Source organism: Dama dama, chromosome 1 (assembly GCF_033118175.1).
Source record: "Dama dama isolate Ldn47 chromosome 1, ASM3311817v1, whole genome shotgun sequence".
NCBI lineage: Eukaryota > Metazoa > Chordata > Mammalia > Artiodactyla > Cervidae > Dama > Dama dama.
Genome location: NC_083681.1, coordinates 47,876,569 through 47,892,200, shown reverse-complemented (window position 1 = coordinate 47,892,200; position 15,632 = coordinate 47,876,569). Strand labels below are relative to the sequence as shown.

General features: G+C 39.5%; 1 protein-coding gene across 1 annotated transcript; it reads left to right on the top strand.

The window, feature by feature from the left end:
- The first annotated feature begins 7,231 nt into the window (after positions 1 to 7,231).
- LOC133053950 (olfactory receptor 52B6) lies at positions 7,232 to 8,242 on the top strand. Its single transcript, XM_061138448.1, has one exon. It carries the CDS (start codon positions 7,232 to 7,234, stop codon positions 8,240 to 8,242), a length of 1,011 nt encoding a protein of 336 aa, XP_060994431.1.
- The last annotated feature ends 7,390 nt before the right edge of the window (positions 8,243 to 15,632 follow it).

The window sequence follows — 15,632 nt, the reverse complement described above, 5'->3', positions numbered from 1 at the left end:
GCTTCCCTAAAAAATACCTATTCTTTTGATTCTGGCTGTGTGAGTGAGTGAGTTCATGAAGATCTCTCATTTCCTTACATGAAACTGTCTTTCTCTCATTTCAACATGTCACAGTTGATATTTCACGGCGAAAAATCAAACTGAGCACACAGTAACAACAAATTCATCCATTTTAACAATGTAAAAAATATAACATTTTAAAATAAAAGCATATAACATATACACAAAAGAGCTATTTTTTAAAATAAAATTAAAATAGTAAAAGACAAAACATTTATGAACTAAACTGTTGCATCCAAAAAGAGTCTCAGGAGACATGTAATGAGGTTTCCTGGGTGAAATTCTGGAACAACAACAAAAAAGAACATTGGGTAAAAACTACAGAAATCTGTCATTTCTGTATGGGCTAAAGTGCCCTGTCTCTGACCCAGAAATTTTGTGTTTTTTACCAGCCTCAAAACTGTGACAGACTAACTTGCTGTCTTGCAAGTAGAGTACAATTTCAGACACTTACAGTTCTTGACAGAGACAATTTGACAAGATGTCCCGAAGAAACAGTGAGTCACAGAAATAGAAACTATCTTTACTATTGACTGTCCTCTTTATTAAACCAACAAGATTATAATTCTTTGGAACAAATACTCTTAATTATAAAGTGATTGTTGTAAGTGCAGCAGATATATGCCATTCTAGAATGCTATATCAAAATAAGTAATATTAAGATGCAGTTCGTCCCAAAAAACATGAGTTATTTACTGAATTTACAAAACATATATTAAATGCTAAAAAGATGTTAATTACTATTAGCTGTTGTATATAAAAAAGGATATATATGAATGTATAAATTATATAGTCTATTATTGAAATTCTATAAATGTATCTATATAAATAATCTTAAAGCATACCAATATTTCTACTGCAAATACACTATAAACAGAATATATATTTCTGATACAAATTATATCAGAAATTGACTTTGGTTAACATATTGTTAAGGGCTTCCCTGGTGGCCTAACTGGTAAAGAATCCGTCTGTAATGCAGAAGACCTGGGTTTGATATCTTAGTTGAGAAGATCCCCTGGAGAAGGGAAAGGCTACCGACTCCAGTATTCTGGTCTGGAGAATTCCATGGACTGTATATATAGTCCATGGGCCGCAAAGAGTTGGACATGGCTGAGCAACTTTCACTCTCACCATATATTTACCTTAATTAGTACTAATGCATCAATATTGGCTCACTGATTATAACAAATGTGTCATACTAACGTAAGATGTTAATAATATCTTTATCATAAATTACAGGACTTTTTGTTCTATAAAATATCCGGAATAGGTAAACCTATCAAAAACAAATTAGCGTTTCCAGGAACTGACAGGAATAAGGTCTGAGCTGACTACTCTCAGGCATGTCAATTATTTGCAGGGTATAGGAAATGTTCTGGGAATAGGGGACATGATTCAACAAACCTAGTGAGTATACTAAAAGCCACTGAATTGTATATTTTAAAAAGGTGAATTTTATCTCAATTGACAAATAAAATTAAGTAAATCTTGGCTCCAAAAGAGGAGTCATTCTAAATTTGGAAGATCCTAAGACAGATTAATACTATTTCCTATCTCCTAAATGCTAGTCTCTGCTATCTCTGTTTTATTGCTAGTATTCTAATTCCACTCTTACCATTCTGTCCAAATTCACCAAAGTACTATTTCATTTGGAAAGTCTTTTCACCTTCCTTGTCTCAAGCAGCACCCACAGTAACCTCATACACATGCCCCCCACACACAAGTGTACCACATATGCATCCTTCACAGTTCGAACTGCAATTTGACACTCTGTGAAGCCTCTCTTAGAAATACCAGGCAGGATTATTCTTTTAGCCTCTGACTCCCATAGCATGGTGCATCCACTGTTTTATTGTAATTACTGATAGCTTCTCATGGTAAGAGGGCATGATTCCTTCCTCTCTTGATTTAAAATGCTAACTCAAAGAAAGGGTCAAGCCTTGTTTCAGATTTTTAAAAAATCACACAATATATATTTAAAATTTTTTAAAATTTTGGCCACATTCTAGTTCCCTGACCAGGGATCAAACACACCTGGTCTCCTAAAGTGGAAGCACAGCGTCTCAACCACTGGATTGCCAGGTAATTTCCCTTTGTCAGATTTTTGAATGAGCAATCACTACATACCCTTTCTTTTAGGATGACATATGAATATACTAGATTTTTAGATATAGTGAAGGAGTGATGAGAAAGCAACCAGGGTGAAGTACAAACATGGATTTGAAAACAGAAAGGTGATGAATAAAAGAAGCCTAAGAGGAAATGCTTTAGAAAGGACAATGGAAAGAGAGAGAGAAGGGGTAGGATTAAAAGTGTGAAAGAGATCTAGTATTGTAATGGGTAATACAAAAACAAGTTCAATGAAACATTCAGGCTAAGAGCCTCAGAGCTGGTGTTGACCACCTCCTTTTAGATGCCCAGATTATCTGTCAGTGGCTCTCTTCCATCTGGCTCTATGCCATATTCCTACGTGCCTTAGATCCTCATGTTGAACAGAGGCATGTTGGTCCAAATGGTATACAGGATAAAGTTGGAGCTGAGGAAAGGAATGACACAAAGGGAGGAGAATCTGTGCTCCCAAAGGAGACAAGGGAATAAACACCACATGAGGCAAAGTGTGAGATTCAATTCTATATATTAAGGAAGCCTAAGTTATATATGAAATACTGAAGCAACTGTGAGTCTGAGAAGGTGGCACCGGGAAGGTAAGTTTGGATTAGATATTTCAGGATGGAGAGAAGGCTATTAATATGAAGGAATGGATGCAGAATAGGAACCAGGTAAGTGGAAAGTTCTGTGGCAGTGTTCAAGGAGGAGTAGAGGGCTGATGGGAAAAAAATGTCTAGGGTAACTGGAGTGAATTGTGTTTTCCTGGGAAGTCAGAAGAGAGAAGGGCAGTTTGGAAGGTCACTTTCTAGGTAAGGATAGAGAGGTAGAAGACTAAGTGATCCTTGGTTCCTGAGGATGGTGCAAGAATCATAAATGATATAGAGGTATCCTCAGACATTAAAGAAAAACAAAAATGTATTTTGCTGCATTTGCGAGATCACTTAAAAAGGACAAATTTCCTGGACAGAGCAGTCAGATAAAGGATTCAAAAACAGGTGGGGAAAAATTCATTGATATATAAGGGATACTTTTCCTTGTAATTTTGCCAAAGATGACAGAAGCAGGAATCAGTGGGCAAGGAAATGGAAATCAGCTATTTTAAAAGTAAAAGTTCTGAAAACAGAGGTTGCTAGAGAGACAACTTTAAGCAGAGTGCTTGGAGTTGCTCTGGTTTGCTTGGTTTGGGGATGTGGCAACAGCAATAGGTACCTGGATTGGAAGGAAACAGAAATCACATAAATGAATGATAGAGAGATAATGTGAACAGAGTCTGCTTGTTAGAAGGGGAACTGAAATGAGAGATGAAAATTTTGTACAAGCGCTATGTGACTGACAAAGGTGGGTACATGTAGTAGAGGATGAGCATGTGGAATGATGCTGTAGAAAGAACGAGCACAATGAGTAATGCTCACTACAGACAAGGAAAGAATGTGAGCACAGAAGATCTATGATTATAAATCCATGATTTTTACAATATTTGCTTGTATCTTTCACAGTTGTGAACTTCCATGGCTGAGTGGGTGGAAACTTACATATTCTCTTGTTTTCCTTTAACATTCACTACATGTCAACTCTGTCCCAGACATCAGTGAATAAGATACAGCCCTGACCCTTAGGAAGCTGATAATATAAAGAGGCTGAAAAAGTTTCAGTGTGATAAATCCAATAGAGAGAAATCCATAACTACGGGGAATACAGGAGTACAGAGGAAGTACATAACACAGTCTTGGGAAATGAGAAAAGTCTTCTGGAATGAGATATTTAAACTGGCTAGATTAAAGGAGAGGATGTAGATAGAGGGAGTGGAATGTATAAAAGACCACCAAGAAAGAAGAGGCACTTCAGAGACATGCATCTTGACCAGTATCAGTGGAGAAAGCAAAGACCATGATTCTGTTAGGCAATGGGAAATTATTATCAGTGATCAATTAAGCAGAGTACTCAAAATTATCTTTAGGAAATATAATTTATTTATGGAGACTGGTTCAGAGACTAGAAGGACTAAAGACCAGGATACTAGTTGGGAGGTCTTCGAATAATTAGATCTGGAGCCTGGAAAGCAATTTAAATGGCAGCTATAGATCTGGGATTTCTTATCACAAGCGGAGTAAATGAAGCTAAGGCATGTGACAAAATTGGCCAGGTAGATTGAAGAGCAAGGGGAGCATAGAGACAACCATAGAAAGTACCAACACCAAATCCTCCTTCAGGGACAGAGGAGCCCTTCATGAGGACTAGAAAGAAAGGTCAGGGGCAAGAGAAGAACCAGTGGAGGGTAAAGGCATCAAAGTCAAAAGAAGCATCTAATTAAAAGTGTGACTTTGAAAAAAAGGAGAGAGACAGAGCAGAAAGTAGTGAGACAGGCTAGGTGAATAAGAAATTTTCCTGTAGCTGTTAAGCTTTTTGTTGCTTTAAAGACTAAAAATATATGAATGTTCATAAATAATAATGATTCAGGAAATCAGGAGTAACTACTGATAAATAAGAGAAGGGATAACTGATGGAACAAAGTCCCTGAGAAGGTAGGAAAGAAGGTTGATTCAGAGATTAGGTGGAGTCTCTGAATCAACCTTCTTTCCTACCTTCTTCTGCCAGGTTCCTCTGTCCACAGAATTCTCCAAGCAAGAATGCTGGACTGGGCAGCCATTTCCTCCTCCAGGGGATTTTCCCTACCCTGGAATCAAACCTGGGTCTCTTGCCTTGAAGGCAGATTCTTTACCATCTGAGTCACCAGGGAAGCCCCACATATGCATATATTTATGACGGTTTTGTGGATTTTTTGGTGTGTGTGTATGTGTATCCAGCTTGTTACAAAAATTACTTGAGATAAGGCACAAAATTAAAATGGCAACTGTGTGAGGTAATGGATATGTTAACTAACTTGGTTGTAGCAATCATTTCATATTGTATACATATGTTATCATGTTGTATACCTTAAATATACACCATTTTATTGTTGATTATACCTCAATAAAGCTGGAAAATTAAATTTTAAAGCTATATATTTATTTTGAGAAAATTGATGTTTTAACAATCGGTTGGGTTTTCCATTCTGTGTACATGGGACACTTCTCAGTCATGTCCAACTCTTTGCGACCTCATGGGCTGCAGCCTGCTGGGATCCTCCGTCCAGGGGGATTCTCCAGATAAGAATACTGGAGTGGGTTCCCATGCCCTCCTCCAGGAGATCTTCCCAATCCAGGGATTGAACGCAGGTCTCCCGCATTGTAGGCAGATTCTTTACTGTCTGAGCCACCAGGAAAGCCCAAGAATATTGGAGTGGATAGCCTGTCCCTTTGCCAGGGGATCTTCCTGACCCAGGAATCAAACCAGGGTCTCCTGCATTACAGGCAGATTCTTTACCATCTGAGCTACAAGGGAAACCCTATACTTCTCCATTTATTCACATTAAAAAAAAAATCTAGCAATATTTTGCAATTCTTAGTGCAGAGGCTTTGAAAATTTGAGTTAAATATAAAAAGAAAATTTTCAATTTAGTCTTATAGTTGTTTGCTGCTAGTATAAAAATATAATTGATTTATAATGTCTTTGTACTTTCTAAATAAATAAATAAACAAATACATAGATAAGGGAGCTTTCTCATGCCTAGGTAAAGTAAAATAAAGCTCTAAGAGAGGAGACATTGAAATGCAAAAGAGACATCATCGCCACTTCCTCTGAGAGTGGAGGAAAGGAGACACGGACACTTATAGAGATAAGACAAATTTACAGGAGTGGAATAAGATGAAGAGTTGGCTCCTGACAGTCTTTAAGTTTCAGTTAGGTAGGAGGGACATTCAGCTGAGAAGAATTTGGGCAGCAGTTAAAAGTTTTATAGTCGTGAGAATAATTTAATAGGACTGAGGGGGGCAAGAGGTCTAACATGTTAGAGACATGTTAACATCTAACATGTTAAATGACGCAATGTGATTGTGTCATTTTCTTCACATCCTGACTAGTTAAAGCTTTGGTTTTTCCAGTAGTCGTGTATGGATGTGAGAGTTAGACTGTAAAGAAAGCTGAGCACCGAAGAATTGATGCTTTTGAACTGTGTTGCTGGAGAAGACTCTTGAGTCCCTTGGACAGCAAGGAGATCCAAACAATCCATCCTAAAGGAAATCAGTCCTGAGTGTTCATTAGAAGGACTGATGCTGAAGTTGAAACTCCAATACTTTGGCTACCTGATATGAAGAACTGACATTTGAAAAGACTCTGATGTTGGGAATGACTGAAGGTGGGAGGAGAAGGGGATGCCAAAGGATGAGATGGTTGGATGGCATCACCAATTCAATGGACATGAGTTTGAGTAAGCTCCAGGAGCTGATGTTGGACAGGGAGGCCTGGCGTACTGCAATCTATGGAGTTGTAAAGAGTCAGACACGAATAAGTGACTAAACTAACCATGTGAGTTGAGGAAAGCACCAGTTAGATTTAGTTGAAGTTACAGTATTTTCACAGAGAATGCAGCAGAAACTAATTGGGACAGAGAAGTTATCAGTGCTGTGAGACAGACATCTAGACTAAAGAGGGAAGAAAGTAAAGACATTCTTAACAGCATTGGTTCATAAATGTTAGCTGTAATCAGAATCACCTTGTGATCTTGATAAAATAGAGACTGCTGCTCCAGTTTCTGATTCATTAGGTGTGTGGTAGGGTCCAAGAATCTGCAAGTTCCCTGGTGATGCCGATGATGCTGGCCTGGGGATGGCACTTTGAGAAGCATTGCTCCACAGCTCCACAGCTCCACACCTTCCTTCATATTCTAGGTGACAGCACCACACTTCAGAGCCACAGTGTTTTCAAACTCTGAAAATGCCTGAAAGTCTTATAGCCGAATGGGGTAGAGGGTCTGAATAATGATACTGAGATTGTCTGTGGACAGGGTCTAGAGCTGTGTACTTTGCACAGACATTGGGTGTGATTTTCTATAGAGAATATGCATGTGTGCAAAAGCCATCGTGGTTGTAGGATCTGTGAGTGTATGCAGACCTTGTGGCTGATTGCAAACCTTTATGTGCACTCTGCTAATAAATATAAAGTCTGAAGCTATTTTTCCCCTATGGCACAGGTGAGATCTCTGCAGAAAATTATGGCCTTTTTGTCTGCTAACAACGCAGTTGCTGTGAACAACTCTGATACTCGTCTGGTGGGCTGCTTCCTTCTTGGCATCCCTGGGCTGGAGCACCTACACATCTGGCTCTCCATCCCCTTCTGCACCATGTATGTAGCTGCTCTGGCAGGCAACAGCATTTTAATTTGTGTCATCCTCTCCCAGCCAAGCCTGCATGAGCCCATGTACATATTCCTGTCCATGTTGGCCAGTACTGATGTCTTACTCTCCACATCCACCATGCCCAAAGCCCTGGCCAACTTCTGGCTAAGTTCTACCCACATTTCCTTTGATGGCTGCCTAACCCAGATGTTCTTCATCCACTTCCTTTTTGTGGCTGAGTCTGCAGTCCTCCTGGCCATGGCCTTTGACCGCTATGTGGCCATCTGCTCCCCTTTGAGATATGCCACAATCCTCACCAGCACAGCCATTGGGAAGATCGTGGCTGCCACACTGGCCCGCAGCTTCATCATCATGTTTCCATCTATCTTTCTCCTCAAGCGCCTGCACTACTGCCGGGTCAATATCATTGCGCACACATTTTGTGAGCACATGGGCATTGCCCGTCTGTCCTGTTCTGATATCTCCATCAACGTCTGGTATGGGTTGGCAGCTGCTCTACTCTCCACTGGCCTGGACATCATCCTTATTGCTGTCTCCTACATTCACATCCTCCAAGCTGTCTTCCACCTCTCTTCTCAAGATGCCCGGTCCAAAGCCCTGAGCACCTGTGGCTCCCACATCTGTGTCATCCTTCTCTTCTACATCCCTGCCCTCTTTTCTGTCTTTGCCTATAGGTTTGGTGGGAGACACATCCCACGCTATGTCCATATCCTCCTGGCCAACCTCTATGTGGTCATCCCACCTATGCTCAATCCCGTTATTTATGGAGTGAGGACCAAGCAGATTTTGGAAGGGGCTAAACAGATGTTTTCAAATCTTGTCAAAGAATTTAAATAAATGCTCCCAACTTGACCTCAACTTAATTCCTTTCTATACATATTAATTATTCTATATTCAACCTCTCCTCATCTCTACATCTTCCATTTATCCCTATGTTACTATAATCCATATTTCAATTATGTAAATACATGTTCTACTCAAATCCACATTTGACTTGGAAATCTATAGTAATACCCAACCCCCTTTTTTCCATCTATTATTCAAATAACTCGATTCCCCTCTAACTCAAGGAGAATCTAATTAGGGGAAATGCTATAACTTACCTGGAATCTACCATATAAATAGGACTATTCTCTGTATCTACTTTCATTTTCTCCTTGATGTGATAATTAATCACACATATAATTTTTTCATTTAGATTTCCCAGTTCAACATCTTTCTCACAATGGGAACCCCTGAGAACTGTCATGCTTATAAATTCACAGTCCCTTCAGATATTTATTTTTATTATCAGCTATACATGTCCATAATTACCCATGTTTAAATATCCAAGTTCAGAGATGCTAACACAGCATCATAGTAGGTGAAGTAAACACATCCATTTATCATCAACTAAATGTGGGCTTCCCTGGTGGCTCAGATAGTAAAGCGTCTGCCTACAATGCAGGAGACCAGAGTTCGATCCCTGGGTTGGGAAGATCCCCTGGAGAAGGAAATGGCACCCCACTCCAGTATTCTTGCCTGGAAAATCCCATGGTCAGAGGAGCCTGACAGGTTGTAGTCCATGGGGTTTCAAAGAGTTGGACACGACTAAGTGACTTCACTTTCTTTCTTTCTTTCTCAATGTGGCTCAGCCGGTAAAGAAGCCTGCAATGCGGGAGACCTGTGTTCGATTTCTGGGTTGGAAAGATGCCCTGGAGAAGGGAAAGGTTCCCACACCAGTATTCTGGCCTAGAGAATTCCAAGGACTGTATAGTCCATGGGGTCGCAAAGAGTCAGACATGACTGGGTGACTTTCACTTCACTTCACTTCAAATAAGAAAATACCATTTCAAAAACTTTTATCAAATAAGCCTGGGCCATTTTACCTGTTCCAGACAAAGCTTTTCTCAAAAAGTAGATAACTGTATAGGAACAGAGTAGTCTCTCCCATCCGAATATGTTTTGTATTTGAAAATTATACTCACAATTAAAATAAGTCAAATACCTACTCTTATATAAAACAGAGACTTACATATTCTTTAATAACTCGTTATATGTCTTGTGCTCAGTGGTGTCCTACTCATTGCAACCCCATGCACTGTAGACGGCCAGGCTCCTCTGTCCATGGGATTTTCCTGGCCAGAACACTGGAGTGGGTTGCCATTTCCTCCTCCAGGGGATCTTCCTGATCCAAGCATCAAACATGCATCTTTTGCATCTCCTGCTTTGGCAGGCAAATTCTTTACTCTTTTCATCTATTGTGTTGGGTCTTGAGAATTTTTCTTCTTTTTTATTAGAGTTTTTTTTTTTTTTTTAAAGTTGGTGACTTTATACCCTGTCTATAATGCATTCCTTGAGGAAAGAGGTTATTTTGAAAGGTTCTATCACCATTGCTCCAAACATAAGCACCTGTACATAGCAATTATGTATTATGTGTTTACGTGCAGAAAATTTGTATTTTAAAGATTTTTTAACATCACATTTATGCTCAACATTTATTCTTCTTTGAGTGAGCTCTTCTCAGCCCTGGGATTCAGTGTCAAGTAGAAGAAAAAACTGTGCTAGGTGCCAGGATAGTGAGTTAAAGCCAGGATCTACTACTTATTCAATGAATTCTAGATGTTGCATAGTCCCAGTGAACTTCATTTCCTATTCATCTGTAAAGAAGATGAAGATGATATAAACAGTTCAGTTCAATAGCTCAGTCATGTCTGACTCTTTGCCACTGCAGCATGCCAGGCTTCCCTGTCCATCACCAAATCCCAGAGCTTGCTTAAATTTATGTCCATTGAGCTGGTGATGCCATCCAACCACTTCATCCTCTGTCATCCCCTTCTCCTCCTTCCTTCAATCTTTCCCAGCATCAGGGTCTTTTCTAAGGGGCCAGTTCTTCTCATCAGGTGGCCAAAGTATTGAAGTTTCAGCTTCAGCTTCAGCATCAGTCCTTCCAATGAATGTTCAGGACTGATTTCCTTTAGGATTGACTGGTTGGATCTCCTTGCAGTCCAAGGGACTCTCAAGAGTCTTCTCCAGCACCACAGTCCAAAACCATCAATTTTTCGGCGCTCAGCCTTCTTTATGGTCCAACTCTCACATCCATACATGACTACTAGAAAATATATTTATTATAGTAAGCATTCAATGAATGTTTGGTTCATTTTTCTTTCCACAATGCTTTCGGCATACTAAAGACAATATAATGAGAGTTAAAGAAAGAAATTATTAGCATTTCATGTGGAGGAGAAAATAGGAGTTTTGGGTTCTAGATCTTCGTTAGAATTCTGAATGTTCTGTATATTATTTTGACTTTGGGCAAGTTACTTCACTTCTCTATATCTCAACTTTCTCATATTTAAAAGAAAATACTAATAGTACTTTTCTTCTAATGATTTGATGAGAAATATATATTATATAGTATGTATATGAGATATACATATATGTATATATTCACATATATATAACTTAATAGTACTTGGCATATAATAAATGCTTTACAAAATAGCTTTACTTGTATTGTTGCTTTAATTAATAGCTCATCCAACTCAATAGCTCGTCACTTCATAATTAATATAAGGTGGTCTTGATTAGAATTGATGCTTTTGAACTGTGGTGTTGGAGAAGACTTTTGAGAGTCCCTTGGACTTCAAGGAGATCCAACCAGTCCATCTTAAAGGAAATCAGTCCTGACTGGGAAGACTGATGTTGAAGCTGAAACTCCAATACTTTGGCCACCTGATGCAAAGAACTGACTCATTTGAAAAGACCCTGATGCTGGGAAAGACTGAAGGCAGGAGAAGGGGATGACAGAGGATGAGATGGTTGGATGTCATCACCGACTTGATGGACACAAGTTTGAGTAATCTCTTGGAACTGGTTGATGGACAGGCAAGCCTAGCGTGCTGCAGTCCATGGGGTCGCAAAGAGTCAGACATGATTGAGTGACTGAACTGAACTGAACTGATTATATATATATATATATATATAAATGTATGTATTATATATATATATGTATGTATGTATTATATATATATAATATATATATATGTGTATGTATTATATATTTCATGCAATAAACTCCAATTTCATTTTTCTAATGAGAAAAAAGAAGAAAATAAGAATCAAAAATTTTAGTTTAACATTTTAACCTAATGTTTACAATAATTGATTTCAAACAAATACAATTTTGAAATATCAAGATTAAGTACATTTAAAAATCTCTGAGGGCCTCCCTGGCGCTCCAGTGGTTAACAATCTGATTTGCTATGCCGCAGGCTCTGGTTCAATCCCTGGTCTGGGAAGATCGGGACAGGCTGTAGGCAACCAAGCCCATGTGCCACAACTACTGAAGCCCAGCTGCTTGTGCTCCACACAAGCTTGTGCTCCACAGCAAAAGCCTGTGTTCAGTTGTCTCTGACTCTCTGTGACTTCATGAGCTGGAGCCCGTCAGGCTCCTCTGTCCATGGGATTATCACAGCAAGAATACTGAAGTGGGTTGCCATTTCCTCCTCCAGGGCATCTTGCCCACCCTGGGACTGAACCCATGCCTTCTGTGGCTCCTGCATTGGTAGATGGATTCTTTACCACCAAACCACCAGGGAAGCTTAACTTATTATTAAACACACCTCAATTATGCTTCAGTTCAGTTCTCCTAATTATTTTTAATTGGTGAGTAAGCATGTTTTGCTTAAATTGTGATGGAAAAGTAAAGATCACTGAGGCTGAGACCTCAATATCACTATCAATTGGCCTCTTGCATTATTGAAGCCTACTAATCTTTAAGGGCTTCCCATGTATACTAAAAACCACTAAACTGCACACTGTAAAGTGGTGAATCTTATGTTTTGTGAATCTCAACTTAATAAAAAAGTTAAATAACATGATCAATATCATACAAATAATAAATGATGTGTATAACTTAATGGGGCTTACCAGGTAGTGCTAGTGGTAAAGAACTTACCTGTCAATACAGGAGACATAAGAAATGCAGGTTTGATCCCTGAGTGGGGAAGATCCTCACTGGAGGATGGCATAGCAACCCATTCCAATGTTCTTTCCTAGAGACTCCCAAGAACAGAGGAGCCTGACAGGCCACGGTCCACAGGATGGGAAAGAACGTGCACCCCAATGTTCATCGCAGCACTGTTTATAATAGCCAGGACATGGAAGCAACCTAGATGCCCATCAGCAGATGAATGGATAAGGAAGCTGTGGTACATATACACCATGGAATATTACTCAGTCATTAAAAAGAATTCATTTGAACCAGTCCTAATGAGATGGATGAAGCTGGAGCCCATTATACAGAGTGAAGTAAGCCAGAAAGATAAAGAACATTACAGCATACTAACACATATATATGGAATTTAGAAAGGTGATAACGATAACCCTATATGCAAAACAGAAAAAGAGACACAGAAATACAGAACAGACTTTTGAACTCTGTGGGAGAATGTGAGGGTGGGATATTTCAAAAGAACAGCATGTATACTATCTATGGCGAAACAGATCACCAGCCCAGGTGGGATGCACGAGACAAGTGCTCCGGCCTGGTGCACTGGGAAGACCCAGAGGAATCGGGTGGAGAGGGAGGTGGGAGGGGGGATCGGGATTGGGAATACATGTAAATCCATGGCTGATTCATATCAATGTATGACAAAACCCACTGGAAAAAATAATAATAATAATAATAATAATAAAAAAAAGAAAACAGAAAAAAAAAAAAAAAAAAAGACTGAAGCATCTTAGCACACACGCATGCACTGTTCTTTAAAATCCTGATACAGTTCTTTCTTGCTTAGGACACACATTTCTTCCTCTTCCCACTTTGATTGGTGGTGCAGTGTTCTAGACTTGGAATGACTGAATGTATTTGAATTGATGTTATAGGGTTTTTTTCTGGCTCCTCCTGCGACGTTCCCAGCCCCAGAAGCTTTTCTTACTTTCTGTTCTCTTCTGCACATGCAGGTATAGGTAAGTGAAGCCAGGCGGCCTTCACCCTCCCTTCAAAAGGATTTGCCTCCCCCACCAGACTTCAATAGTTGGCTGATGTTGGGTAGAGATGAGTAGAGAATTTTGCAGGTTTAAATTGTAACCCAAGCTTGTGGAGAAAGCATAGAAAAGCTGATCCCTGGCCATGAAGTGGTTGTGTAAAGGTTGTGTAAAGTCCACCAGACTCTGACCCAGGAAGCTAAACGGGATGGGAGAGGCAGCTTCTTGGATTAAGGCATTAATTCCTTGAATAAAGGAATTCAGTCATGAGATAAGAGGAGATTGAGAGGCCAGCAGCTCACATTTCTTTCTCTTTTTGCTGCAGGAACCCAGTTTCTTTTCTTTTTTTAAACTTAAATTAGCACTTTATTGAAATATAATTTATATACCATATACTACCTAAAAAGAGAGACCTTTTTTTCCTACTGTCTCCTAAGTCTGACTCAGGAGATAACTGATATACCACACTAGCACACCATTGTATCAGATATCAATCTGTCCTGGTTTTACTTCTTTAACTCTCTGGATATAATAAGTGCAGTACAATTCTCAGTATTCTAGAGTTCAATTTGTTTCAAGTCTTTCCTATAGTTCAAAGGAACATACAGTCTTTGCCTCCTCAACTAAAGCCAAAGCTTCATAGAGGACAAATCACCCTGCCATTCTGGTGAGTAGAGGAAGAGTTAAAAGAAATCAGAGAAGGACAAACTCACTAGCCTGGCAATAATTCCACAGGAGAGGCTTTTATAGTGAGTGACTAAGTATGGAAAAACTCTAGAAATTCCATGATCTAAGGATCTTATATGGCCTGAGGGCAAGACTTGAATTCTTTCGACAGTGATGGAAAGCTTAGGTCATAATACTACAACTCCCAGAGTGGTTCCCTCAGAATAGGGCTTCCCTCATAGCTCAGTTGATAAAGAATCTGCCTGCAATGCAGAAAACACCCGGATTTGATTCCTGGGTTGTGAAGATCCCCTGGAGAAAGAAATGGCAACCCATTTCAGTATTCTTGCCTGGAGAATCACATGGACAGAGGAGCCTAGCAGGCTCCTAGCAGGCCATGGGATCACAAGAGTCTGACACGACTTAGCAACTAAACCACCACCACAGACCAGTTCAGGATTTGAAAAGGCATGTGAGTCAAAGCACCCCAATGATGAAATCAACAGGCAGAATTTAACGGCTCAGACTGCAATTCCTGTAGCCCAAAAACCAAGTTTTCAGTAATAAAAGTAATGTGAGGACACAGAAGAAGAATCACCAATCCCGAGACTCTTTTTTACTCCACATTCCCCACTGACTTTGAGAACATGCCAAACTTACTTACCATAGATACTTGCTCACTCCTGCTGATCATGAATCCTTAATACTCAGCTCAGTGACCTGTATCTGCTAACTGCTCAGTAATGCATCTTCACGACCCTATGATTCCCACAAGGGCTCACTGTGAACTGTGATATAGTTCACAAGACAAAGTGGCTGACACTTCCCACCCCAACCCATCCATATATTCCTTTCTGGGACACTTTTCCCTCCTATGGGAGAAAAGAAAAACAGGCTCAGTCCAGAAATCACAGAACACTGCCCCCTTTCAGAAAGGTTTAGTATTGCAGTCATAAAAGCAAGATCAGGGTCCAGGCAGACTATTTCAGTGAACCAACAGGGGGTCATGAGAAGATTAAAAAATTAATAACTCCAGGTTGTAGAGCCTGACAGGCTTGTAGGAGAAAAAGAGGAGTCTATATTATTTTCTTTCTGTGATCTGATCCCTGAAAAGGAAGTCATGTACTTCCTTCCACAAGCTAATTCTGAATAATTAGTACATTATTCTACACTGTAGATATACACATATGAATACAGAAACGATCCCTGGCCTTGAAGAGTTCAATGTGTTATTCTTCAGCCTCTTGTTTCCTATCATTCCATTCATAACTCCTTAGGGATATAATTGCATTTTGTGGCTTGAACACTTGTACAGTGTGTTGACTCACAAATCTATAGTAAAATCTAGTGGTAACACTTTACTTGGAACACAGTTTTTTAATCTTATCTGAATGACATTCAAGATATGCTAGTTTGGTTTAAAAAACAGCAACAACAAATGTGCATTTTCCCCCCCAGAAAATTGCTTTGTCTCTGTAATTCCTCACCTTGTGAACAGCTTCACTGTCTATCCAATAGCTTAATGCAAAAACCAATCTTAGAAATTTGGGATTAAAATATACACACTACTGTATATATAATAGGTAACCAA